The sequence below is a fragment of the Pan paniscus genome, chromosome 1, assembly GCF_029289425.2.
Source record: "Pan paniscus chromosome 1, NHGRI_mPanPan1-v2.0_pri, whole genome shotgun sequence".
Lineage (NCBI taxonomy): Eukaryota > Metazoa > Chordata > Mammalia > Primates > Hominidae > Pan > Pan paniscus.
The window spans coordinates 160,115,885-160,141,282 of NC_073249.2; the positions used below are offsets into that span (position 1 = coordinate 160,115,885).

Sequence of the window (25,398 nt, forward strand, 5' to 3'; positions counted from 1 at the left end):
TAATATTTACACGTTTTTAATATGCTTTGTATTAATATTCAATTTTTTAAATGAATTGATTACTTAAAAACACATTGTTATATTCATATGCTGGGTAATTCTCAGTTTGCTGCTGCTTACTCTCCATTGATTTTGGTGTCATAAATTTCATGTTTCATGGAATTTAGAGTTTTGCATTTTCTATTTTGGTTTCAAAATCAAATTGGATACCTTTACATGAAATGAGTATATTAATTAGTTCGTTCAAAGAAACTTCAACACCAGACTGCTGTAGGGGGCCAACTGAGAGTTTGTTGAATAGTAAGAATTTTCCCATGGTAAAACAAATCATTTTGGACATTCTCTTGGTAGCAAGCACTGATAGAGGAGTACAAAGATTAATTTAAAAAGTTTCACTATAAACAATTTCCAGTCACAATCTCATTTTAGAAGTAAGACTTTAAAAATTTAATTTAATTCTAAAATTTAAAGGGGCTAAAGATTCTTTGTTAAATTTGAGTGGGTGTAAAATGAAATTTAACAACTAATTATAAAAATAATAACTTAATAATTACAGCTATTTAATAGCATAACCTGTAATAGAAATTGGTTTATGTTTAAATAAGTTCTATGACTTAAAGGAAGACTAACATTTTCAGATCTTAATGAGGGAAGGTTTTACAACTGAGACTCCCAAAGAAGTTTGTCTTTCTAAATGTTCATATGGCAGGGCCAGATTGAATAATTACAGTTTTTATTATACCTTGCAACGATGAAATGACATACATTTTTGATAACTCTCCTTTTGCTTCTCCAAGAATGGCAAAGATTTACAGTTTTATACAATGAATCCTAATCATCCGAAAGGAAATTTATTACCCAGTAATGTGAATAGAATTTCATTTATAAAGCTTATTTTTTCATTCTCAAATGATATAAACAATGATTAAAACTCTCCTTCTGGATCTAAACAGGGGACTTTTTTTTCCCTAAAATTCTCAGTCTCAGCGTTTTGATTCCTGTGGGTAAAGAGGCAGACGCAAGGTATCACTCCCCCATACTGGATGAGTAAGATCATCTATTCAGAGTAATTAAGCAAAAATTCTTAACCAGTTCAACTATGGAAAGTCTTGAAATCTTAAAATCACAATTTTGGTTTTAGTCTGACTGATTATTCAGCAATCCCCACATTTGCAAAACTGTAGAGAGGGGCAAGTAGTTAAGACTTCAACATCTTCTTTACTCTTGATTATAATTTAATATACTTAAATTTTAAATATGAATTGCTTTCCCTTTTTACACAAGTTATAAAAATAAGAGGCCCTGTTTACACAGTTTGCATTTTTATGAAATTTGCAGTTTGAAAAAAAAGCTTTTTAAAAAGTGGTAACTAATGCTTTTCTTTGAATATGCTGTAACCTTAGAATTTTTTTCTGAAATAGTTTCTCAATTTAACCCACTAAACATTGGAAGATAGAATTTTTATTTAGCACTAGAGTAAAACATACTAAGGATTGAAGAAAAGTAAGTTTGTTTCTTTTTCTTCTGGTTCCACTTAAGTTTCTTTAATATGTGGCACCCCCTTTATGACAGCTATCAATATTATATTTAAATTTTATATATTGACAAAATGCAATCTACCTCTGTAAGCATTGTGCCATTCAACAATACTACTATTAAATTTACATACCACAGTTTAAATTACATCCATTTCAGGAATGGTAAAATGCTAAAACTCAAGTGTCTAACTGCCTTACTGGAATGAGAGTACAATTTACAAATACAATAATTACATTTTAAAACCATTAACAATATTACACCTAGAAGTAAATACTGTAGGACTGGTCATCATGGTAGTGTGTGAGGGAAATCACAGATGAAAGTCATTGACTTTCCACCTGATATATCCCAAGTGCAGATATTGGTTTGTTTTCATCAAACCAAAATTAAAACCTGTTTCTCATACATCAGTTCTCCATTATATGAATCCTCCAAATCCTTGCATAAGATTTCATTAGTTATCTGCCAAGTATTTTCCTGCAAAACAAAACAACATGTCAGCAGGTTATCTGGTAGTTCAATAATGTAATTATTATATGGGTAACATTTCTATTCCTCCTTCCCTACCCCTAGGAGCCAGATACTGCATACTTCAGAGGTACAATACGAATAAAAGATACATAAAGTTTCCAAATCAATTTTCAGTTTTTCAGATCAGCTAGTTGCCTTTTCACATTTCCATAGATCAACAATTTGCAGAGGTTTGGGGTTTGCCTAGAATAGATTGGGAGATTTATTTCTGGATGTGAGAATCCAACTTATGTTAGAAAGGGTGCTCATATAACTTATATTCCAATTTGGATCATTTTTGAGAGCGAAAAGGTTATAATTAATAATTACATCAGTACAATAGACATAAAAAAACCAGGATTTATCCCAGCAAATCACTGAAAAGTATAATCACTCTAGTATTAGAGAGTTCCTCTCCCCCAATTGAAAAACAAAATAAAACCCCATTGTTTGTGCCAAATAAAACCTGTCTCATGGCTACCTTCAGCTTATGGGTGACCAGTTTTGATCTGTGGCCTAGATTCTTTGAGTTTGTTATTAAAGTGAAAAATAGATTCTCCCAGATCTCAGCTAAACCTGACAAGTCTAAACTCTGTGAAGTCCTGTCAGAGAACAAAAAGTTTTCAGGTGGGAGATAAATTAAAAGGCAAGGCTGGGTGCGGTGGCTCACCGCCTATAATCCTAGTACTTTAGGAGGCCGAGGTGGGCGGATCACGAGCTCAGGAGTTCAAGACCATCCTGGCTAACACGGTGAAACCCTGTCTCTACTAAAATACAAAAAATTAGCCATGCGTGGTGGTGGGCGCCTGTAGTCCCAGCTACTCGGGAGGCTGAGGCAGGAGAATGGCGTGAACCCGGGAGGCAGAGCTTGCAGTGAGCAGAGATCGCGCCACTGCAGTCCAGCCTGGGCAACAGAGAGAGACTCCGTCTCACCAAAAAAAAAAAATAAATAAAAATAAAAGGCAAAAAGTATTTGTCTTGTTCGTCAATATAATAAAAGAAGGATTTACTCCATTAACCTCAGTATATACATCTATATAATGGGAACAACTAGCCCCACTTAAGAAACAGAGTTAGAAGTCAGAGCCTCCTGACTTCTGATTTCTAGTGCATTGTCCTATTTCTACTTCATTCAATAATTGGTTTGTTTTCTAATTGGGATGGGGGTTGGGAGTGGGAAAGAGGTGGAGGAAAAAGATGAGAAAATCACAACCTATTCCTCTTAAGAGTAGCCAAGGCAACATTATTTTCGCAAATGAAAAAATCAAGATATTCATTTACCTGCAGCAAACCTTTTCTTGATGAGTGAAAATCGATACCCTGCTCCAACAAGTTCAATGTCACAGCCAGAAAGGGTGCTTCCTTCACTTGTGAACTGCACAACCAATGGAGAAGGTTTGCTTGGGCCTTCAGATAACTGAAATCTTGCCAACAAAGAACCCACCCCTAAAAAAAAAACACATTATTACAAGGTAACAGTCAACATAATATTTCGGATATAATTTTGGAGGTTGCATTCAAAAGTTAACGTACAAAATCAGACACCATTCTTTGACAAAATGGTGATTAAATGAGTTTATCATTGAATATTATGAGCAATTCTGTTTGCACACTGGTAAAAGTGTACTTCCATGAGATGGTACCTTAAAATTTGAAGACGTGCTACTTGGAAGCCCTTGTATTTTCCAACCTATGATTAATATCTGAGGAGAGTGAAAAATATCTAATCAGGGAGCGTGGAATCTGACACAGGATGGAAACATGCCTCCTTAAGAGGCCTAAATGATAGTTTGTTTGATATGGAGTCTGTAGAAAAGGGGAAAAAGAGAATTAATTGAAGAATTATTTGCTTTTATTAATTGAAATAAGTAAATGCAAAAATGGAGTGAAATATTCTGCTTGTTTTTATTGCTACATGTTTTGGGTAATAGTTGGCAAATACCTAAAGCCATTTTAGCTTTACATGTTAAATAAAATAAACTTGTGATTCCATTACCTCCATTTTCTGACTTCTGAGAGATATCAGGAATCTTCCACAATATTCTCTGTTGTTCAGCATTCCTAAAAATAAATTAGGTAAAAGGTTTTTGCATATCCAAGAGTTTTTGTTTAGTGGATGCCATGTTTTATTTTCCTGGATAGTATTAATTTTTAAAAATAGAGCTTGAATAGTTTCACTACAATTTAAAAATTCCCTGTCTCTCTCTCTCCCCTCCCAGACATACATAAATCTCTTTTTTCTCTGTCCTTATTGTAACTAGCCAGAACACCATGAGATGAACACTGAGAGGACAAAGTAGAATTAAATTTTTTTAAAAATAAATCTGCTAAGACAGATACATGGGAAGATACATAGGAGTGTTAATCAATTAATTAAGGTAATTTAAATTGGGGTCATGATCTGGCTGACATTCATTTTTAAAACAAATTCCACTTTTTGCTTGTGACAGTCGTATGGAAAAAGTGAAATGCTCTTTCTAGAACAAGTCCTTTATAATAGATGATATAGGCACAATGTATCTATTCAGTTTCTAGTCCCATACCTTCTCTAGTGTGCCTTTTTATAGTTCAGAGGCTACAAAATGAAACACTGCATTTCTCAGAGGCCTTTGCAGTTAGGGTCCTAGGTACAAATTAGGTTTACCAATTGCATGCACGGTTTGAGATTTAGAAGACAGAAGGGAGGCAGAGGCCATTCTCCTGCAGCTTTCTTGACTGTTTTCCTCTGATCAGCAATCTAACTCAGATGTTGGGATCTTCTAACAACAGGAGTCCACTCTAGCCTCTAGTTTGTGGGTGCCAAGAAGCACTTAAGGAGGTACCAATAGGAGCTTGCTGGTCCTAGGATCAGAATTACAGCTGTGGCTTCCTGAATTCAGTGGTTCTACTGGTAGCCTTCTACTTTCTCTCCTTCCCGGGATTGTGGCAGGCCAGTTCTGCAGAGCTCTGGGAGGCATTTTTGGAGATCCAGCCTGTTCCTTTAGCACTTCCACCATTGTGTAAGCATTGAAGTCCCTGTTGAATTAGTTTTTGCTTAAAATAGCTACCAGTGGTTTCTGTTTCCTGCCCTGAACCCTAATACACAGGCCTGCTGTCATCTCCTCCTACAGGACACACAAGTGCTAAGGAGTCTGTGACCTCTTGACCCAGAGGAGCCCTTTGGTGGAGAGAACAGGAGGCTTCATACCAGACTGCTGGTGGGAGCACTGCCTGGAGCTTGGTGACTCCTCCATCGATGGGGACCAGGAACTGCACATTGTTGAGGGCCACAGCAGTCGTCATTGCATCTGTATTATATTTGTAATCTATGCGCAGGTCAGTGCTTGAAGGCTCACATCGCCAATTCACTGCCAGGTTCAGAGGTGTGGACTGAATGCCCTGGGCAGACACCTTGCCGAACGACAGGAAAGAGAATATTTAAGTCTGGACCATTAATCTGAAACAAAACCAGAAGCTATGATTTTCTCCTACAGGGATGTTCTTAGACATCAAACAAAATGTCATATGTTGTTTATGCTGCTCACAAGCAACCGTGAGTGAGAGGCACCGTGAAGCGTGCTGTGAGAGAGCTGGGTGCTTCAAGTAAACTGTTACAGACTAAAAACACGAAAGCAGCTATTAGAGTCTCGGTGGCACTTTGGAGTTTTCAGTACACTTCATGTCAGTTAAGGAGGTGGAATAGCATGCTGGCCAGGAGCTGAGGCCAGGAAGCTAGACAGTCCCAGGTGTGAGTTCTGATTCTGAAACTCTACTTACAAGCTGAGTGATCTTGGACAAGTCCCTAGCTCAGAACCTCTCTGAGCTTCTGTAGTTTCCTCATCCGCTAAATGGGAATTACAACAATAATATTTACCCATAGGGTTGTCAGGAAGATTGAAGGAGGTGTTCTTTTGTGAAACACTCAGCAGGATGCCTAGCACACACTAGGAATTACATTTTGATAAATGTCACCTATTAATATTCTTACCATATTTGCTCTTCAACAACAAACCAGTGAGTTAGACTAGGGTAGGTTATTATTACTCCTTTGGGATTTCACACCTGGTTTCAAGGCCTTGCTTTGGCAAATCCCAAAGGGAGTAACTGGAAGTTATTTCTAGTTTTTACTTCCTTTGGGATTCCTTTAGCTGGAAGTGCTACAGTGCTAGAATCTACTGTCGATACTAATTAGAATCAGCTGTGAGCTTGACCAAGAAAAAGCCAGGTTTGAAGAATCAACAAACATTTATCTAAAGACAATAATATTGATGTGAATTCTGGGTCCACAGTGAAAAATTCACAGTGTTGGAATTTCTCGATCGTTCATTATGGTGGTGAAAAGGTGTTTAAGAAAGTCACCTCTCACGAGTACATGCACATTGCAGGGATCAGATGAGTGGTGTCTATGCCCTTGGATTTTTATTCATGGAGTGTGATGAGCTTTGCTGATTTTGAAGGATATAAACAACTGTCTAGGAAATGCCTGCACAGATGATCACCATGGAGAAGGGTCCTGAAGGTAGACTGAACTCTCAAGGCAGGAGTGGTTGTGGCAGAAACAAGCCCCCAAATGGATTCTTTTATAAAATGACAGATATGGCTTTTGATGACAATTTAAGCTAGTTAATCATTATAGTTTTTAAACTTTAAATATTATTGGCAGCATAATGCTTTCTGCAGGCAAATATTTATTAAGAAATCTATTAACTAAAGCAGATCAAAAGCAGAGCAGAATCCCCCCTCCCCCACCCCTTTTTCTGGACTCTGTCCTCAGCAGTAGTTCTCAACCTGATTATAGTTCCTCTACCTGGGGAGGTGCTTTGTGGATATATGAAAATGTGTTTTTGATCGTCCCAATTTCTGGGGGGATGCTATCGGGCCAGAAACTAAACATGCTGCGATTTAAGGGCAATTTCCACAAAATGCTAGTTGTGCTTCTCCACCCAATTCCTTGCATTGTTGAAAAACAACAACAAGAACACAGCTAAACAACAGCAAAAGGGATTCCTCAGAGAACACGTTAAAATAAAGCAGCAAGTCTAGGACTGTTGACATTTCACAAAGTACTTTGGAATATATTAGGCTATTATTAGCTTCTTATAGCAACCTATAAAATAGGCAGATATCATTATCACCCTTATTTGTAGATGAGGAAACTGAAGTTCTGGGATATTAAGCACTTGAGGTCAGTGGCCAGTAGAAAGCTGACTTAATTCTAGAATTCAGTATCTTGCCTACACTTTATTTATTTATTTTAAAAAAGAAGAGATGGGGTCTCATTATGTTGCCCAGGCTAGTCTCGAACTCCTGGGCTCAAGTGATCCTCCTGCCTCAGCCTCCCAAAGTGTTAGGATTACAGACATGAGCCACCGTGCCCAGCCCTTGCCTACATTTTAATACTTTACACAAAGCTCATACTGCAATAGGTGAATTCTAATTTCTAGATTTACTTAATAACAAATACGGAAATGAAAAAAACTCTACAGGATTTAATAATTTAAAAAAATTTTTTATCTGAAGTGAAGATGTACATGCAGTGTATATAATTAGAGTCCACGAAGGGAAAGAAGTGCCAACTTATTTTCACACTTTGGGGATGCAAACCATACATGAAATTTAACTTCTGCCTCGAAATTTAACTTCTCATTCAGAGAAAAAATTACATTTAGAGTTTTCCTTTCTTATTTCCTTTCATTTCTCCCAAAGCATAAAGCAGTCACTAAGCATGTTTAAATATTTTGGGAAAAAGTTAAATAAAATGTGTTTTCTATTATATTTTAATTTGTAAGTGATGAATTTATGCCATATTATATATTTTTTCAGTATTATCCATAATGTTCGAAGAGTATATACTATTCTCACAAGAAAAAATTATATTCTTTTGCATTTCTGGAAAATACACCATTTTATAGATATTTCACTTTAAATGGTTTTCTTACAACAATTTAAATAAATGTTTTCCAAAGCAGAGGATGCATAGACTCCCTTGAGAAACTTATACAAAGTACAGATACCTGGGTGGCATTCTAAACCAATTAAATAAAATTCAAAAAGTACATTTAATATATATATCTGCTAGGTCCTAACACCCCCAAAAATACATATATGTATATTTAATAATGATATCTACCTATATTTACATATAAGATACAATATATTATATTCACATATAATATAATATATTCACATATATTATATATTATATTCACATATATCATATTATATTCACATATAATATATCATATTTATATATTTGCATATTTTATACAATATTTTAAACTATATAAATATTTATATTTAAAATATTTGTATAAATATTTATATTTAAAATATTTGTATAAATATTTATATTTATGAATATAATGTGTTATTTTATATATTATAGATTGTATAGGTTTTATATATATCTAGATTGTATATGTAAATATTATAAATAAATATTTATATTATTTAAATATGTATACACATATATTTCTTTTTAGCATCAATTCAGAACCAGCATTTGATTGAGAAATACAGTCAAGTTTGAGATGTCCTGATTTTTATTAAAGTACAACTTCCTTCATTTGAAGAAAAATAATCTGAACATATTTAATCAAAAATTATAATGCATTAAAAACGTGGTAAATGAAATGAGCCAGGCACAGAAAGACCAATACCACACGATCTCACTCTTATGTGGAATATTTAAAAGTTGATCTTGGCTGGGCACAGTGGCACTTTGGGAGGCCAAGGAACGGGGATCACCTGAGGCTGGGAGTTCAAGACCAGCCTGGCCAACATGGTGAAACCCTGTCTCTATCGAAAATACAAAAATTAGCCAGGATGATGGTGCATGCCTGTAATCCTAGCTACTTGGGAGGCTGAGGCAGGAGAATCACTTGAACCCAGGAGGTGGATGTTGCTATTAGCCGAGATCGTGCCACTGCACTCCAGCTTGGGCAACAGAGCGAGACTTCATCTCAAAAAACTAAACTAAATAAAATAAAATAAAATAAAATAAACATAAAAATAAAAGTTGATCTTATAGAATTAGAGAGTAGAATGGTGGTTACCAGAGGCTGAGGTAGTGGTGGTGGGGTGGGGTGGGGGTTTGTTTAGAGAGATGTTGGTCAAAAGACACAAAATTTCAGTTAGATGACAGGAATAAATTCAAGAGATTGATTGCATAAGGTGGTGACTATAGGTAATAACCATATACTGTATTCCTGAAAAACGCTAAAGTGAATGGAAAGTGTTCTCATCACAAAAATAACTATGTGAGGTAATACATATGTTAGTTTAGTCATTCCATAATGTACATATATTCAAAATATCATGTTGTACCTAATACAGACATACAATTGTACCTGTCAATTTAAAAAATAAAAAAGTTTAAAAAAATCTAGGGAGTCAGCTGGTGTGGTGGCTCATGCCTGTAATCCCAGCACTTTGGGAGGCTGATGCGGGCGGATCACCTGAGGTCAGGAGTTCCAGACCAGTATAGCCAACAGGGTGAAACCCCGTCTCTATTAAAAATACAAAAAATTAGCAGGGCTTGGTGGTGCACGCCTGTATTCCTAGCTACTCAGGAGGCTGAGGCAGGAGAATCGCTTGAACACAGGAGGTGGACGTTGCAGTGAGCCAAGATTGTGCCACTGCACTCCAGCCTGGGTGATAGGGTGAGACTCTGTCTCAAAACAAAACAAAACAAAACAAAAAAATCTAGGCAGTCAAGTGGCTGGGAACCAATGAGAGACTCAGGCACTATCAGGATCCTGGTATGAATCAGGCTTATTTACTATGTCAATAATAATCTGATGTAAGGGCAATTCTAGATACAAAAAGAAAGTTCTCATATATTGTAAGTATCAAACATTCCTTTATTATTGAACTATTTCTTAATGTTAGATTTTATTAGAATTCTTTCATAGGACTATCTTACTAGAAAAACAAAAGCAGATTGTGTACATTGAATCATTTAAAATAAGAGGTTTTAGTATAGTAATGTTCTTAACAAAATTATAATCATCTTGTTTATCAATATAAACTTATAATCTTAATTAGTATCATGTTCTGCAACTTCTTTTTTGTGGCACATTTCTCTAATTTTGTGATAAAATGTTTTACTTGTAAGCTTAAACTAATAAGAATATGTATGAATATTTTTGTCAGTAGTCCCCAAGTTGTCTTTTAAAGTTTCCATTTAAAGAAATGAGTTATAGCTTTTAAACGCTGTTAAAAGAAGTGTTACTTTAGTTACTTTTATTCAATAGTAGGTACTTTAGAAAACAAATATGTCATGTGGAAGAGATACCGATCATGTAAACAGGCTTACCTGATATTTGAGCATGTCAACGTTATAATATGTAGCCTGGGGTTTTTGTTCAGACACTTTCTTTAGGTGAGTCATCAAATTTGGCATGTTTACCCAGAATTCCTTGGTATTGGCATCATTTTGTGTATTATCACTGTTCATTTGGGAAGAAAAATGATTGAGTAGCATCTTAAAACAAATATAAACCCTACACGAAGCATCTTAGCAAATTGTCGTCTGATATGTACAGCCATCTTCTGACAATTTGTAGAGATTATTATGAATCTATTAACAGTAGTGTGGTTTTCATACAAATACAGTTCTGAATGCTATTGTGTTGGTAGATTAACATCCACGAGGAGGAGCTACTGTGTTGCTATCAATCTCAGTGAGTGCTCAGTAATATTAACTAATTGCGATGATAATTGGGAGCTTTAAAGAGTGAATTATTTATTAACTCAAACTTAATATCCCTTTCTACGGAACCAGCTTTGTCTAAATTAGTCAGTTAAGGCAATTAAGGAACTGAATACATTTATTTACTTTTGAATTACTTTGACCAGTAGTTTCTCAGAAATTATCCAGTGAAATATTTGGCCAAATGTAAACATGGTCTTTATCACCAACTAAGCAGAAAAGAGTGATACTAAAATTACCATGCTGCCTTTTCAGCATTCATAATATTTCATCCATGAGCATTTAAATCATCAAAGATTTCCCTTCACTTATAAGATGATCCTGGAGTTTAAATGATAATTTTGGTAGTTATAATACAGAAGAAGAGCAGAGTCTGTATAAGCTAAGAAGTTTTATATCCCTATGAGAGTCTTAGCTTTGCTCAGAGGCCTGTATACAGACCACTTACCCAATCTATCTTGCAAATGCTCATCTCAATGATAAAAAGAATCAGGCAAGAGTGTACAAACATATAACTCATTTCCCATATAATGAGGAAGCTGAGGCCATAAGTGATTCAGTTACTTGTCACACACATTTGCTGACACTTCACTTTCAGAATATCCTATATAGTGCAATAACAGTAGTTATAATTTCTTAATCACCTATTATATGCTAGGCATTATAAACTATTTCATTAAAATCTACCCTGCAAAGGAAGAATTATTGTCTTTGTTTTTAAAGATGAGCAAACTTGTTATAAAAAGAGAAAATTAGTGGTTGAGAAGAGAGAAGGCTGATTCAGTGAAAAAGTGAAAAGACAGGTCAAAAGTAAGTTGCTATGATTCAGCCTCCAGAAGTCTCATAAATCAAGAAAGCTGAGTAAAAAACACCAGGGCCTTAAAACTGTCACTGATCTGTTAGGAAAGAGTGGCCAAGTCAGAGTGTGACCAGTGTGGTTTTGCTGTCCCTGGATATAAGGTTATTGAGGATGAGGCAAAGCTCTTTGGCCCTGGAAATGGAGGAAGGGGGTGGAAAATACACCCGGTCCTTAAGACTTTGTCCCTTTTCAGTTGAGCTAGGGATGCTGATAAGGGCTATCTGAGTTTTTTTTAAATTGAAAAGCATCTAAGTTACCCAAGCTCCCAGAGCTGTTGCTATACAAGCAGGCAGGAGGTAAGAGTAACAGAGGGTCAGTGAAATTAAATAATTTGCTTAAGGTCATGCAGCTAATAAGAAACAGAGCCAGATTCCAGCCCATATCAGTTCTACAAATAACACTTTCACACCATGCCAAAATAGAGATTCAGAATTAATATCTAGCAACATGTCATTAATTTGTACTAAGTAGATTTGAATAATTGGGAAACCCTCAATTATATAATGTTATTTTAAAGAAATACATTTGCTGAGATTAATAGCAAAATAAGCTGTCATAGGTCTGTGATAATTTCTTAGAGAACCTGCTTTAATAAATATTCAAGAAAGCTTTGCCAATCAAATGCTTACACAGAGATGGAATTCTTAAATGCTCAAGAAGCCTTGAGCATTCTTCAGTCTCATACTTGAGTTGACAATTGTTCCCGCATATTTTTTACAAGCAAATTTTTTTCACAGGAAAGAAGTAGATGTAAATTTCAATTTGGCCCCTGTCATAGGGATTGCAAACCGAAATGTCTCCAGGGGCCATGGTGACATATGAAGTCTTCTTCAGTAAACATTAAGGAAACAATTGGCTGATGATAGACACTAAAGGCTGGTACTGCAATCTAGAATCATGCTTGGTCAACAACGCCTTTTTAAAAAACTGGGGATGGTTGTGGTGGTTGAGGTAGTGGAGTGGCACTGCATAACGAAACTAAAGAGTCTATAGATGACTAAAGGGTCACTCATCACAGCCCTGTTACAGTGATCAAGTATTTAGAGTTCATAAGATCCAAATTAATGGGATATATTTTATTTCTTTTTTTTTACTTTTGCAAATAATAATTTAAGGGTCTATATAATATTTTGTTAAGCAAAACCACTTTGAGTGATATTTGATTCTATGTATAAGACCAGTATGTTAATATATGTATACAACTTTTGCACATATGCCTAAGAACTTGGCAACATAACTGCCTAAAAATGCAACAAAAGCTGTAACTATGACACCAGTCATATTTACAAACAAACTGGCAAGATATTGGCACATAATTCCTAATTTCAGATGGAGGAACCTTGAAAAATAAACTGGCTCAACGTGCACAACCAAAACATGGAGGGAAACTGAAGCAAGAATTCGAATTAAGAGACTTTTTCCATTCCCTCACCGTTTGCACAGTCTTGTGGGGGAGATGGATGAATGACGAAACACAAATAGATATGTCATTATTAACTGTAGTAAGTGCTACAAAGGAAAAGAACAGGGTACCTTTAGAGAGAATAACAAGGGGACAGAATTTATTACGCTGGCACAAAAGGAATTGCGGTCTTTGTCATTTAAAAGTAATGGTAGAAACTGCAATTACTTTTACACCAAGCTACTAGTTTGGGGCTGGTTGGTGGGGGTATGGGGAGGAGAATGGGATAGTCCAGGAGGCAGAGTAGAGCTGAGACTAAAGGATGAGTTGGAGTCAGGTGAAGAAGGTTGAAACAGTATTCGAGGCAGGGGAAACAAGTACTACAAAGCCCTGTTGTGGGAAAGGATGCAGCCTGTTTCTGAGATTGGCAGGTCTGGCTGGAGCTAAAAGGATTCTGAGGCAGGATGGTGGGAGATGAGAATGGAGAGGCAGACAAGGGTAAACAACTCAAGGCCTCAAAGGCAATGGTAACAGGTTTAGATTCTGGGACAGGTGTAATGCGAAGCCACCAGGGAGTTGTGAACAAAGGAGACCTGATTTACTCATAAAAGACCACCTGGCTGTTATAATGTATTGGAGGGGGGCAAGATTGGCTTCAGGGAGAGAAGGCAATTGCAGTGGTATGGGGAAAAGACAGTGGTCACTTGGACAAGGCAGGTGGCAGTAAAGAAAAAAGTGGCCACTTCAGAGAGGGGTTTGCAGATGAACATCAGGAGTTGATGATGGAGAAGCTGTCAAGAAGACTTCTTTCAGCTCATTCACTGCAAATAATTAACTTGTATAATTGATCATTTTAATAGCATGCATGCATGTGGGTTTGTGTGACTGTGCATATGCATAATAAAGACATCAAATTCAGGTTTAATAGAAAATGTGAAAAATTACATTGATATAAACATATTTGCATAAGTTTCTTTTATGTCATACATGTAAAGTTCCATCAAAACAATGATCATTACAATGAAATTGTATTAACTATTAAACCTGAATTTGAGGTCTTTATTATGCATATGCACATGCACTGTCACACCTACACACACAATTGATTTAAAAAGAAGGCCAGGCGTGGTGGCTCATGGCTGTAATCCCAGCACTTTGGGAGGCCAAGGCAGGCAGATCACTTGAAGTCAGTAGTTTGAGACCAGCCTGGCCAACATGGCGAAACCCCATCTCTACTAAAAATACAAAAATTAGCCAGGTGTGATGGTGGGCGCCTGTAATCTCAGCTACTTGGGAGGCTGAGGCAGGAGAACCACTTGAACCCAGGAGGCGGAGGTTGCAGAGAGCTGAGATGGTGCCACTGCACTCCAGCCTAGGCAACAGAGCAAGACTCCATCTCAAAAATAAAATAAAATGAAATAAAATAAAAATAAAAAGATGCTCATACAATGAAAGGATTTTATTCTTGTTATTTGGCTCATTTCCCACCATTGTCATCGACTGTCTGTTGATAATGAGTAAAACAGACAATGAACAAACTGTTGCTGATACAGATTTTCTTACTCTGTCTCTCTAACCACTTGAGATGGTTGGCCATTAAAACACGTATATGCATATGCAGTCACACATTCACACACAATCACCCACAACAAATTTTGATAGCTGGTAAAAGTTCTGTGCTTGAATCTACAAATATATCTGAGTGGTGGTAATTTCACTATAGTGCGACCCTCTTGCTAAGATGTATCCCTCATCTAAGTACAAAGTACTAAGCCACATATATCTCTGAAAAATTTATGCAAAATCATATTTACCAGCAGAGAAGTTGGGGGTTTGGCAGGACGTGTTCTAACCTGCTGAAATTTATCACCCGAAAAGTCAGAGCAGCTGGGGACGGGTTGTTGGCAAAGTGTCTGGTGATGCCAGCAGGAAATGACAACACCATTTCTCCGGTAATCTTAACGATACATCTGGCATATCAAAACACAGAGAGGAAACAGAGAGAAAATCCATGTCAATACACTGAATCAAAACTGCTGTGAAAAACAATTTATGAGGCAATGTTAAACAGCAGAAGAGATAAAAGGCAGGCTCTTACAATTCCATTAAAAAATACTTTAACTTCTATTTTAGGTTCAGGGGTACATGTGCAGGTTTGTTATATAGGTAAACATGTGACTTGGGGGTTTGGGGTACAGATTATTTTGCCACCTGGGTACTAAGCATAGTATTTGACAGTTTTTTTTTTTTTTTCTGAACTTTTCTCTTCTCCCATCCTCCTCCCTCAAGCAGGCCCCAGTTTCTTTTGTTCCTCTCTTTCTGTCCACGTGTTCTCATTATTCAGCTCCCACTTATAAGTGAGAACATGTGGTGTTTGTTTTTCTGTTCCTGTGTTGGTTTGGGAAGGATAATGGCCTCCAGTTCCACCCATGTTCCTGCAAAGGACATGATCTCATTCTTTTTTTTATGGCTGCATAGTATTCCATGGTGTATATGTAACACATTTTCTTCATCTAGTCTATCATTGGTGGCCGTTTAGGTTGATTCTGTGTCTTAGCTATTGAGAAGAGCACTGCAATGAACATACCAATGCATGTGTCTTGATGATAGAATGATTTATATTTCTTTGGGAATATAACCGGTAATGGGATCTCTGGGTCAAAGGGTAGTTCTGTTTTTAGCTCTTTGAGGAATCACCACACTATTTTCTACAATGGTTGAATTCATTTACACTCTCACCAGCAGCGTATCATTTCTAACTTATCTGAGAACTCAATGGTCAGCACTTATTTTAAAAAGTGAATATTTTGTTTTATGTGTTTTGAAACGTAAGAAGAAAAGTACAGCTTTTCTCTTTCTGTAGAAGTCTATAGCTTCACCTCATGAATAGAATCCTCTACTCTGGTGGTTCTCCCTCACTTTGATTTCTGAATCTTTGGCAGCATATTTGAAGATAGTATATTGTACAATGTTATCACATTATTTCCTGAACTTGTCTTACTTAGCTCTTTGAGTAACATGAGTAATGCCTTTAGCATGTTCTTTTATGTACTCATGAGGTAAAGTTTTTGCCTTGCACTTAACTAGTTCTTCATTCCATTAATTTGTCTATTTGGTCAAAATTGTAAAATCAGTCATATAAGTTAACACAATGGGATGATTGCATGAAAGGAAAAACAATTCTTTTTTTTAAAAAAGGCTTTATGAAGATATAATTGATATATAATAAACTGAACTTATGTACAGTGTAAAACTTCATGAGATTATATGATGTAAAATCATCATACAATTAAGAAAATGAACATTTCCATCATCCCTGAAAGTTTTCTTATGCTTTTTTGCAATCCCTTTTTGTAATCTCTCCCACTGCCTCCTTTCCCTGTCCCTAGGCAAGAGTTAATATGCTTCACTATCACTTCATTTGCAATTTCTAGAATTTCATATAACAGAATTGTAAGGTGTGTGATTTTTTGTTTCTTTCACTCACATAATTATCTAATAGTTCATTTCTTTTTGTGGCTGTGTAGTGTATGGGTATACCACAGTTTTAAAAAATACATTCACCTACTGAAGAACATTTGGCTTCTTTCCAATTTTGGCCTATTACAAATAAAGGTGCAATGAATACGTGTGTATGGGTATTAGTATGAATATACCCTGTCATTTCTCTTGGTAAGTACACAGGAGGAGAGTCACTAGCTCACACAATAGGTGTAGACTCTCAAATAAACTGCCTAACTGTTTTCTAAAGTGGAAAATACAGCTGTGCATGAGGGTTTTAGTTCTTCCACATTCTCACCAACACTTGGTAGAACTGATCATTTTAATCTCAGCCATTCTCATAGGTGAGTAGTGGTATCTTCTTGTTGTTTTAATTTGCATTTCCATAATGGCTAAGGATCATAAGCATCCTTTATGTGCTTGTCATCAGTTATCTTCTTTGGCAAAGTATCTGCTTAAACTGTCTGCCAAGTTTTTACATAGGGTTGTTTGTTCTCTTATTGAATGTTAAGGTTTCTTTATACATTCTGGGCATGTCATTTATCAGATATATAATTTGCAGCCCAGTCTGTGGCTTGTTTTGTTTTTTCTTTCTCTTAAAAGGACATTTGAAGAGCAGAAGTTTTTAATCCATCAATTTATTCTTTTATGGGTTATATCTAATCCAGTCATTCTTTCGGTGTCTTATTTAAGAAATCTTTGCCAAACCGAAGGTCACAAAAGTTTCATTTGTATTTTCTTTTTCCTTTTCGAGACAGGGTCTTTCTCTGTCACCCAGACTAGAGTGCAGTGGTGTGAGCATAGCTCACTGTAGTCTCAAACTCCTGGCCTCAAGCAGTCCTCCTGCCTTGGCCTCCCGAACTGCTGGAATTACAGGCATGAGCCACTGCAACTGGCTCACTTATATTTTCTTCTAGAAGTTTAAAAAAAATCTTTGAGTTTACATTTAGCTTCATTACCCATTTTCACCTATTTTAGTCTTACAATGTATATAGTGTCAAGTATGGATCTCAGTTCATTTTGTGTGTGTGTGGATATGAATATCCAGTTGTTTCAGCATCATTTTTTTGAGAAGACTGTCTTTTCTCCACCGAATTACCTTGAAAATTTTGTTGAAATCTAATTGCCCTTATCTGTGTGAGTCTATTTCTGGATTCACGATTCGTTCTGTTCCATAGATTTATTTGGTCTATTTTTAAAGCCAGTATTGCACTGTCTTGATTACAGTAGCTTTATGATAGTTCTGAAATCAAGTAATGTTAGTTCTCTAACTTTGTTCCTTTTAATAGTTGTTTTGGCTATGGTAGGCCCTTTGAATTTCCACATGAGGTTTATAATCACCGTGTCAATGTCTATATAAAATCAAATCATTGCCTCTCCGTTCCAATTCACCCTTTACTGACTGCTCTGAGAAAATTAACGGATCTTTATTGTATTTTTCTCTTTGCCTGCAGGAACCATGTTTAGTTTTGTCAGTAGAGGGCGCTAGAGAGACATTGCAGGAGAAAGGGGTTTTCCTTCATCCTTCCAGCCTGCTTGCAAATGCAGGCTCTTGGAATGCACAAGGCTTATGTAGTGCTAGGTTGTTGCAGTTACAAGAGGCTTGTGTGTGGCTCCTGCAGTGCATGTAGTGTCCCCAGAGTGTAGGTTTTGCAAGCCATGCAGCTCTGCCAGTGCCTGGTAGCACAGACAGCTTTCCTGTCATCTGACTCATGTAGCACAACTGGCTGGGCTGCCACAATGCCCAGATCTTGCAATGCAGATGGATTCTTTTCCAGCCTCCTGCCATGTTCACATCTTCTCCACTGCCATCTTCTGCAGTGCATGGTGGCGGCAGCACCCATCAACCTTAGCTTCCCCTGGCAATTCCCTCGGCCAGTTTTGTAGTAGAGTACCTCAGTGAAACACCTTCCCGTGAGCAGCTGGAAGTCAGCTGGGCTCTCCTTATGCCAGGCCTGAAAACTGTCAAGCAGGTAAGCTGGAGCAATCATAGGGCACACCTCCCCTTTTAGGGATCACCGCCTTCACCTGAAGTCCAGTGTCTTGCAAGTCATTGTTTTATATATTTTGCTTATTTTTAAGCTGTTTGAGGTAGAAGGGTAAATTGGTCTATTACTCTACCTTGGCTAAAGCAGAAATTTCACAAGGATTTTATTCTTCTTTGGGACACAGTAAATGCTTAAAGTGAGTGAGCTTCTTTATGATTTCCTCCAATGTCTCCACAGCTGACTCTTGTAGTACTTCACCTCTAAGTTCAGGTATGTACTTTCTGGGGAAATTGATGTTAATAAATGAAAACTTTGCTCACATTGGAGCATGGGGACTCCATGTTGTCCTACAGTCACCTTGTATATTGTGTAACTCTAATGGATGAAACGTACATGGTTCAGGTGAGGTGCTCTCTGGCATACATTCAAAATAGCTTAAATGAGGAACTGCTATAACCTTGTAGGTATAAGGCTGGGTTTGGGGCAGAGATTGGGAGCAGATGAGCTTCTTAAAGATGCCATGTGAGCCTCCCTCACTCAGGTGTTAAATCCATAACTTTGTAGTGCTCTGAATGGGATTTTTGGTTTCTGGAAGTTTGCATTTCCATCTCTCCTGGAGAACACTGCTGACCTCCCAGTTTGGGAGCAAACTGCTGTCTTCCTTCTCTACCTTTTAGATCCATTAACCCTGTTTGTATACTAGTGCCAAATTGGTTCTGAACCTTGATTTCCCCTCAAGCTGAGTCTACTCTTGATATTTGTCCATATGTGGACATGTAGAATATTGTTTGGCAGCTATTAGAAAACAATTAGAGCACTTATAAAATTAGATTTCAGCACCTACCATCACTCAGAATATTGTTATTAGCAGTGGTGGCTCAACTGTTCTCTAACTGGTAGGGAATTTTCTCAGTTTTCTTGCCAAGTTGCTCAAAATGAGATCTAAATGGTGTCTTGGTAGGAGATAAAGTTTCTGTTTTGAAAGCAAGTCAGACAGGGGAGGAGGTGGCATTTATTACCTCAACAGGCATCTGTCTATTCACTCCTAACTATGCAAGTTGTTCTTGTTATTTTTTCCAGTGGGGTGGTAATTTAAAAATGAGCAAAATAGCCTCTGCTTTCAAAGGGCTTACAGTGTTGGGTAGAAGGTGGGAGAAGTAGTCCACGTAGTCCTGTGAAAAAGCACTGAGGCCTCAATTACATTTCAGCATCACAATTGTCAGAGCCAGAACTTTTGCTGACTTATTAATCCATCCAGTGTCTAAATTGACCTGAAATTTTCTATATAAAAATTTAATATTTTCTATACTCACCAAAGAATTTTTTTTAACTTAAGGATTTTTCCTACCAGTATGCAAGGTGGCTACATTTCATGTGAGTTTGAATGGTGGAAATAATGTGAGATGGAAATATGAATAGATGCTTACTTCATGAATAAAATAAGAAATCATGTGAATCCTCACAAATGAAACATTTGTCAAAAAATGGCAAAACTTCAAAGTCAACCAGCCAAGTGACTTATACACTGGATTTTCCCTAGCTGGTCACAGAAACACTGGCCAGTTTTGTTCAGGGAATGTGTGAGGTCATCAGAGATGCATCTCTCTCATAAAATACGATTTATATGTACTGCTAATGAAACCCCTAGGTCTGTTTCTCAGTGTACATCTGTGTAGATGTAGCTTCTCTTCTTTTCTTTACAATTCCCTTTCTTTGGCTTATGTACTGCTTTTCATATTACAAGACTAAGTTCAAAAGAAGGCCTTTCCGAAACATTTCTTAATATCCTCTCCATTTAGCCTTCCTTGGTTTCTCCTTTCTCTGGGTTTGCTTGGAGATAGGTACAGATCTTTTTCTAGAAAATTATGCTGCAGTTTCACGCACATCTTACCTACTATTGTGAAGACAAGTTCTGGGTCATAGGTTCTGGGAAGGCAACGGTGCATAATGTAGAACTCAGGAGTAAGAACTCATTGTTTAAAAAATAAATTCATACATTTATTTATTTATTTATAGGGTGCCTACACAATATACCAGGCACAATGTAATGTGCTAGATTTGGCAGTGACAAATTGGACAAATGGTCCTTGTGCAAATTTCTAGTTTAAACAGGAAGACAGATACTATTCAGTATCTGAGTAATTATTTATTCAGTATTCTGAATATTTATTCAGTATCTGAATAATTATTTATTCAAATAATTAAAATGTGATGATAAAAGAAGGATAAGAGAGAGCCGAGTAACCTAAGCTTTTCTAGGGAATTAGAGAGTTAATCTCTGACCCTTGTTTTTAAGCACCAATATTCTTTAAATAGGACCTAATAGCGGGAGATGTGTTTCCCCAATCAGTAGCAAAGGTCAAGGAATTTGCTGCCTGTGAGCTACTGAGAAAGTCTTACATGTCAGAATACCTGTTATGGGTGCTCTGAATATTTACAGTATAACTATATTTAAATGGGTTACATATCATAGTATATAAAAATTAAGATAGTAGATTTCTGTTCCCAATGGATGGTCTGAGAACAAATGGCTTTGATGCAGGATGACAGGGAACTATAGACAAAATCAAATCCAAATGCCTTTGCTGCATCATTTCTCTGTTTGGTACCTTGGCTGGCATTATTTCCACCTGGTGATAGAACTTGAGTTGTTTCCTTGAAAGTGAGTGATAAAGGAAGAGCAATTAAAATGGTTGCTGAAGATGAAATTAAATATATAAGAGTGTCATTTCATGATTCATTTATAAGTTTCTGATTTCAAAATTTTAATGAAATAAATTGGATCTCCCACCTACCAGCATAGAGGATATCCTACAAGTATTTATGGCAATAAAATTAAAAACAGATTCCATATACATCCACAAGTCAAAGACTCAGTTAATTTAGAAGGGTATAGGAAAAACACTAATATTAATTTGGCTCAAGTGCCATGTCATTGGAATGCCAAGGCCGCAGACATTGAGCTTACAGGTGCAGACTACCCTACACACCTGTCATAGTGTATTGGGAAACTGAACCAGGATGAAAACCCTGGCTTATATTGTGACAGGCCGATGGGATAGGCTGCTGTACCACTTATTGGAATTTAAAAATACGTTAATAACGGCTTCTTGACTCCCACTGCACCATATTTACACCTGTTCTCTGGTGCACTTGGTATTATATTTATGCACAAGTCCTATTTTCCATATGAGCTGTCTTTATCACCAATATATCTCATGTCTAGCACAATGGCAGGTACGTAGTAGCCATTTTGTAAATGTTAGGTGAGTAATTCAATTCAACTTGTTCAGCAAATATGCCTTGTCCTGTTTAGCTGAGGACACAACAGTGAACCAAACAGGCAAAATCCAGCTCTCATGGTATTTACATTCTAGTGGGGGAGAAGACAAATAATGGACAACAACAACATAAAAGATGTTAGAGAGAAGGGCTATGGAGACAGAGAACGTGAGGTGAAGAGGAAGAAAATGTTGACGGGGTGGGGAGCGGTGTTGTTATTTTATATAGGATGGACAAGGAAGGTCTCTTTGATAAATTTACTGAAGAATCATGAAGGGAATGAGGGGACAAGTCACTCAGAACCTAGGAGAAGATTTCACGAAGGCAGAAAGTGAAGCAAATGTAAACCCATGAGGTGCGGGTGGGTTGGGGTGATGGAAGAGAGACGCCATGAGGCCATGTGGCTAGAGTGGAATGAATATGGAGGTGAGGGTTGGAGGCACGGTCAGGGATAAGGAAAGGAGTGATGGAGATGGGATCAAAGAAACGGCCACTGGGGTGAGGCTGGGGGAATCTCGAAGGGCAGATCATGGAGGCTCTTGTAAGAGTATTATGAAGCATTTTGTTTTTACTTTGAACAAGATGGGAGGATTTTGAACAGAAGAGTGACATGATATGTTGAGACTTTGTAGGGGTGCAAAAGCGGAAGAAGGGAGACCAATTAGATCTCTCTGAATAAATTAGTGGATGAATGAATGAAAGCCAATTAGGAAGCAGACAAAGATGAATTCATTCTTGTGTGATCCCCAGCGGTTTTCACTCAGGTATATACATTCACTCCTGACTCCTCTTATTTTTCAAAAGGGCATTTCTGGCCAGGCACAGTGGCTCACGCCTGTAATCCTAGCCCTTTGGGAGGCCAAGGTGGGCAGATCTTTTGAGCCCAGGAATTCAAGACCAGCCTGGGCAATATGACAAAACCCTGTCTCTAAAAAAAATACAAAAATTAGCCGGGTGTGGTGGCATGTGCCTGTAGTCCCAGCTACTCAGGAGGCTGAAGTGGGAGAATTGCCTGAGACTGGGAGGTTGCACAATCACAGCAGTGAGCTGTGATTGTGCCATTGTGCTTCAGCCTGGGCAAAAAAGTGAGACCCCATCTCAAAAAATAAAATAAAAACATAGAAGGATGTTTCTGTCTGCTTTTCTCAATTTAGGCCAACCTGATTTTCTAGGGTATAAGGTCAGTAGTCAGTGATAAATTTTCTTAGAACTGGAATAACAGAAAATTATGCAAATTCTTTGTCCAAAGAAGATTCTACAGAACAAATATGTATGAATAAAGCATATCTACAGCTAACGCTCATGATGTCTACTTGCCTTAACAGTTCAGACGTATGCTCTATAGGAGGTAGCTTGTGATTTCTATTGATATGGGGATGTGGCAAATGGCCTTTCTGTTTTGAAGATGAAAGAGAAAAGACGTGGAAAATCCAGAGTCTACAGTGCTTGTTTCTCTATAATATTCTGGGCATAGAATGAAACCTAGATGTTGTTTAAAGAGACATGAAGTTGAAAGATCCTAGTGGCTGGCTAGTACACTTAAAGGTGGAGTTACTAATTTTATTAGTTTTCCAGTATAATATTGTTAGATTTCGAGTTTTACATCTAAAACTAGTGTTTCTGAAGTGTCAAGAGGATTCATGATTAGTTATACCAATTTCCACTTAAAATATATATGGAGATCCAAGTTCTAATTATATTTAATGATCACCGTTTCAAAAAATTTTTATAGTATAGTCTAGTGTTCTATATACACATCGACTTTTTCTTCTCCAGTTTTTAAAATTGTATTTATTTTTCTGAAACAGGGTCTTGCTCTGTCACCCAGGCTGGAGTGCAGTGGTGTGATCATGGCTCACTGCTGCTTCTGCTTCCCAGGTTCAAGCAACCCTCCCACCTCAACTTCCTAAGTAGCTGGGACTGCAGGTGTGCACCACCCGCTCAGCCAATTTTTGTATTTTTTGCAGAGGCAGGCTCTTCCTATGTTGCCAGGGGTGGTCTCGATCTCCTGGCCTCAGCAATCCTCCTGTCTTGGCCTCCCAAAGTGCTGGAATTACAGGTGTGAGCCACCATGCCTGGTCTCCAGTTCTTATTGTCATAAATATTAAGTTTTTCAAAGCCCTAGTCTTTGTAAGTAAAAAAATTAAGAGCAATTCTTTCCTCACTTAGGTTTCCCCTTTATTGATCAAATTCAGGCCTGGAATTATATTAATGACACTACTGAAAATAAGTCTGACTTAGTTGTTTAGTTTTTGGTGTAGATCACTAATCACTTTTAATCTTTTTTTGGATTACAAATCTCTTTGTTAAGTGATAAATGTTATTATAGACTCTTTTTATAGAATAATGCACACATGCACACACATAAAATACACAATATAATTTCAGGGAAACCACTGATTTTCTGAATCCTATCCATGGAATTCCTTAGCAAGAGGCCAAATATTTAATTACATCACATATGCATTCAGACCAAGTCCATTGTCAGTATGTACATGTATAAGTGAAATCAGGCTCATGTAAATGGAAAGTGGTGAATTTTGCCTAGAATTTTTACTTTGCTCTGATTATAATTTTTTCTTTCTCTTTCATTTTTGGCCAGTTTTTCCTTATTTAGTAGGGGTCACAGAAAATTCGTTCCCTTGCTACTTCGTGTGTTTTGAGAAGCTGTTTGTTCTTTCATGTTCTCATCCCAGTGAACCGTTGTTTTAATTTATATGTGGGTGATTCCTGTCCAGGAAAGATTAAGACAATAAAAGACATGATCTGCACATTTACTTTTGTGAGACAATAAATTTCCTCATTGTTGACAGACTGGGTTAGAGTTTTCTGTTACTTGCAACCAAAGCGGAATCAAAGATTTCTAGATTTCTAGAGTAAGTTCTCTAGAACCAAAATGGAATCAAAGATTTCTGGAGTAAATTCTCTTGATACGTTTTTTAAAAGCATGAAATCAATATTCCTAATGACATTTTCACCTCTACCCTAGCTGTGCCATCTACTATTGCTAACTGAATTATTTTTTGCTTTTTAAAAGAAAAAATGAAAAGGTTGTATTTAGGCTGTTCCACACTCAATAGGACAGAACTCAGAAAGTACAATGGACCAAGTATCAGGCTTACTTGCTTGGGTCTGCTCCTTTGAAATAGGCATTGACTGTTTCTGTAAATGCTGCTGCAACAGGGAGAGTGTCCTGAGCTCCCATGGTTAGGGGGCTGGGTCCCCTGGAAGAACCTGCATGAAATGAAAAATTTTCATTTATTATGAAAATAGGAGACACTTTAGTATATGTGAAATTAAAAGCCCATGAAAGGATTAAAGAATAAAATCTACCCCTTAATGTAAAAAAAATGTGCTAAGAACCATAACTCTGTATATTCAACATAGAGCTCAAGTATTTAAAAGGAAATATTTGGCTGGTTTACAGACAAACACACTTGAAATTAATTCAATTATGTATTTTGCTACAGAGAAGAAAATCCAAGCAGAACAAAGTCACAGGGATTTTCAAATGTTTTGCATAAAACATAAGGCAGTATTTGCATGACAGTTTGTACAGCAGGTGGTTAATAAAGACAATTATTAGTTTCCTATATGAGCATTCATTCCAATCAATTGCCCATAC

General features: G+C 37.0%; 1 protein-coding gene across 42 annotated transcripts in view; it reads right to left on the reverse strand.

Annotated features, from left to right (window-relative positions):
• Nucleotides 1-25,398, reverse strand: part of SGIP1 (SH3GL interacting endocytic adaptor 1) — a 211,336-nt gene continuing 185,938 nt past the window's right edge. For all 42 annotated transcript variants that reach the window (XM_055117625.2, XM_055117627.2, XM_055117665.2 and 39 more), the window contains 7 exons: nt 24,896-25,007; nt 14,817-14,972; nt 10,346-10,478; nt 5,237-5,439; nt 4,046-4,110; nt 3,331-3,495; nt 1-2,016 (listed from right to left, as the gene is read on the reverse strand). In XM_055117625.2, coding sequence (XP_054973600.1) covers nt 1,994-2,016; nt 3,331-3,495; nt 4,046-4,110; nt 5,237-5,439; nt 10,346-10,478; nt 14,817-14,972; nt 24,896-25,007 — 857 coding nt within the window. In that variant the 3' untranslated portion in view covers nt 1-1,993. The remainder of the gene's footprint in view (nt 2,017-3,330; nt 3,496-4,045; nt 4,111-5,236; nt 5,440-10,345; nt 10,479-14,816; nt 14,973-24,895; nt 25,008-25,398) is intronic.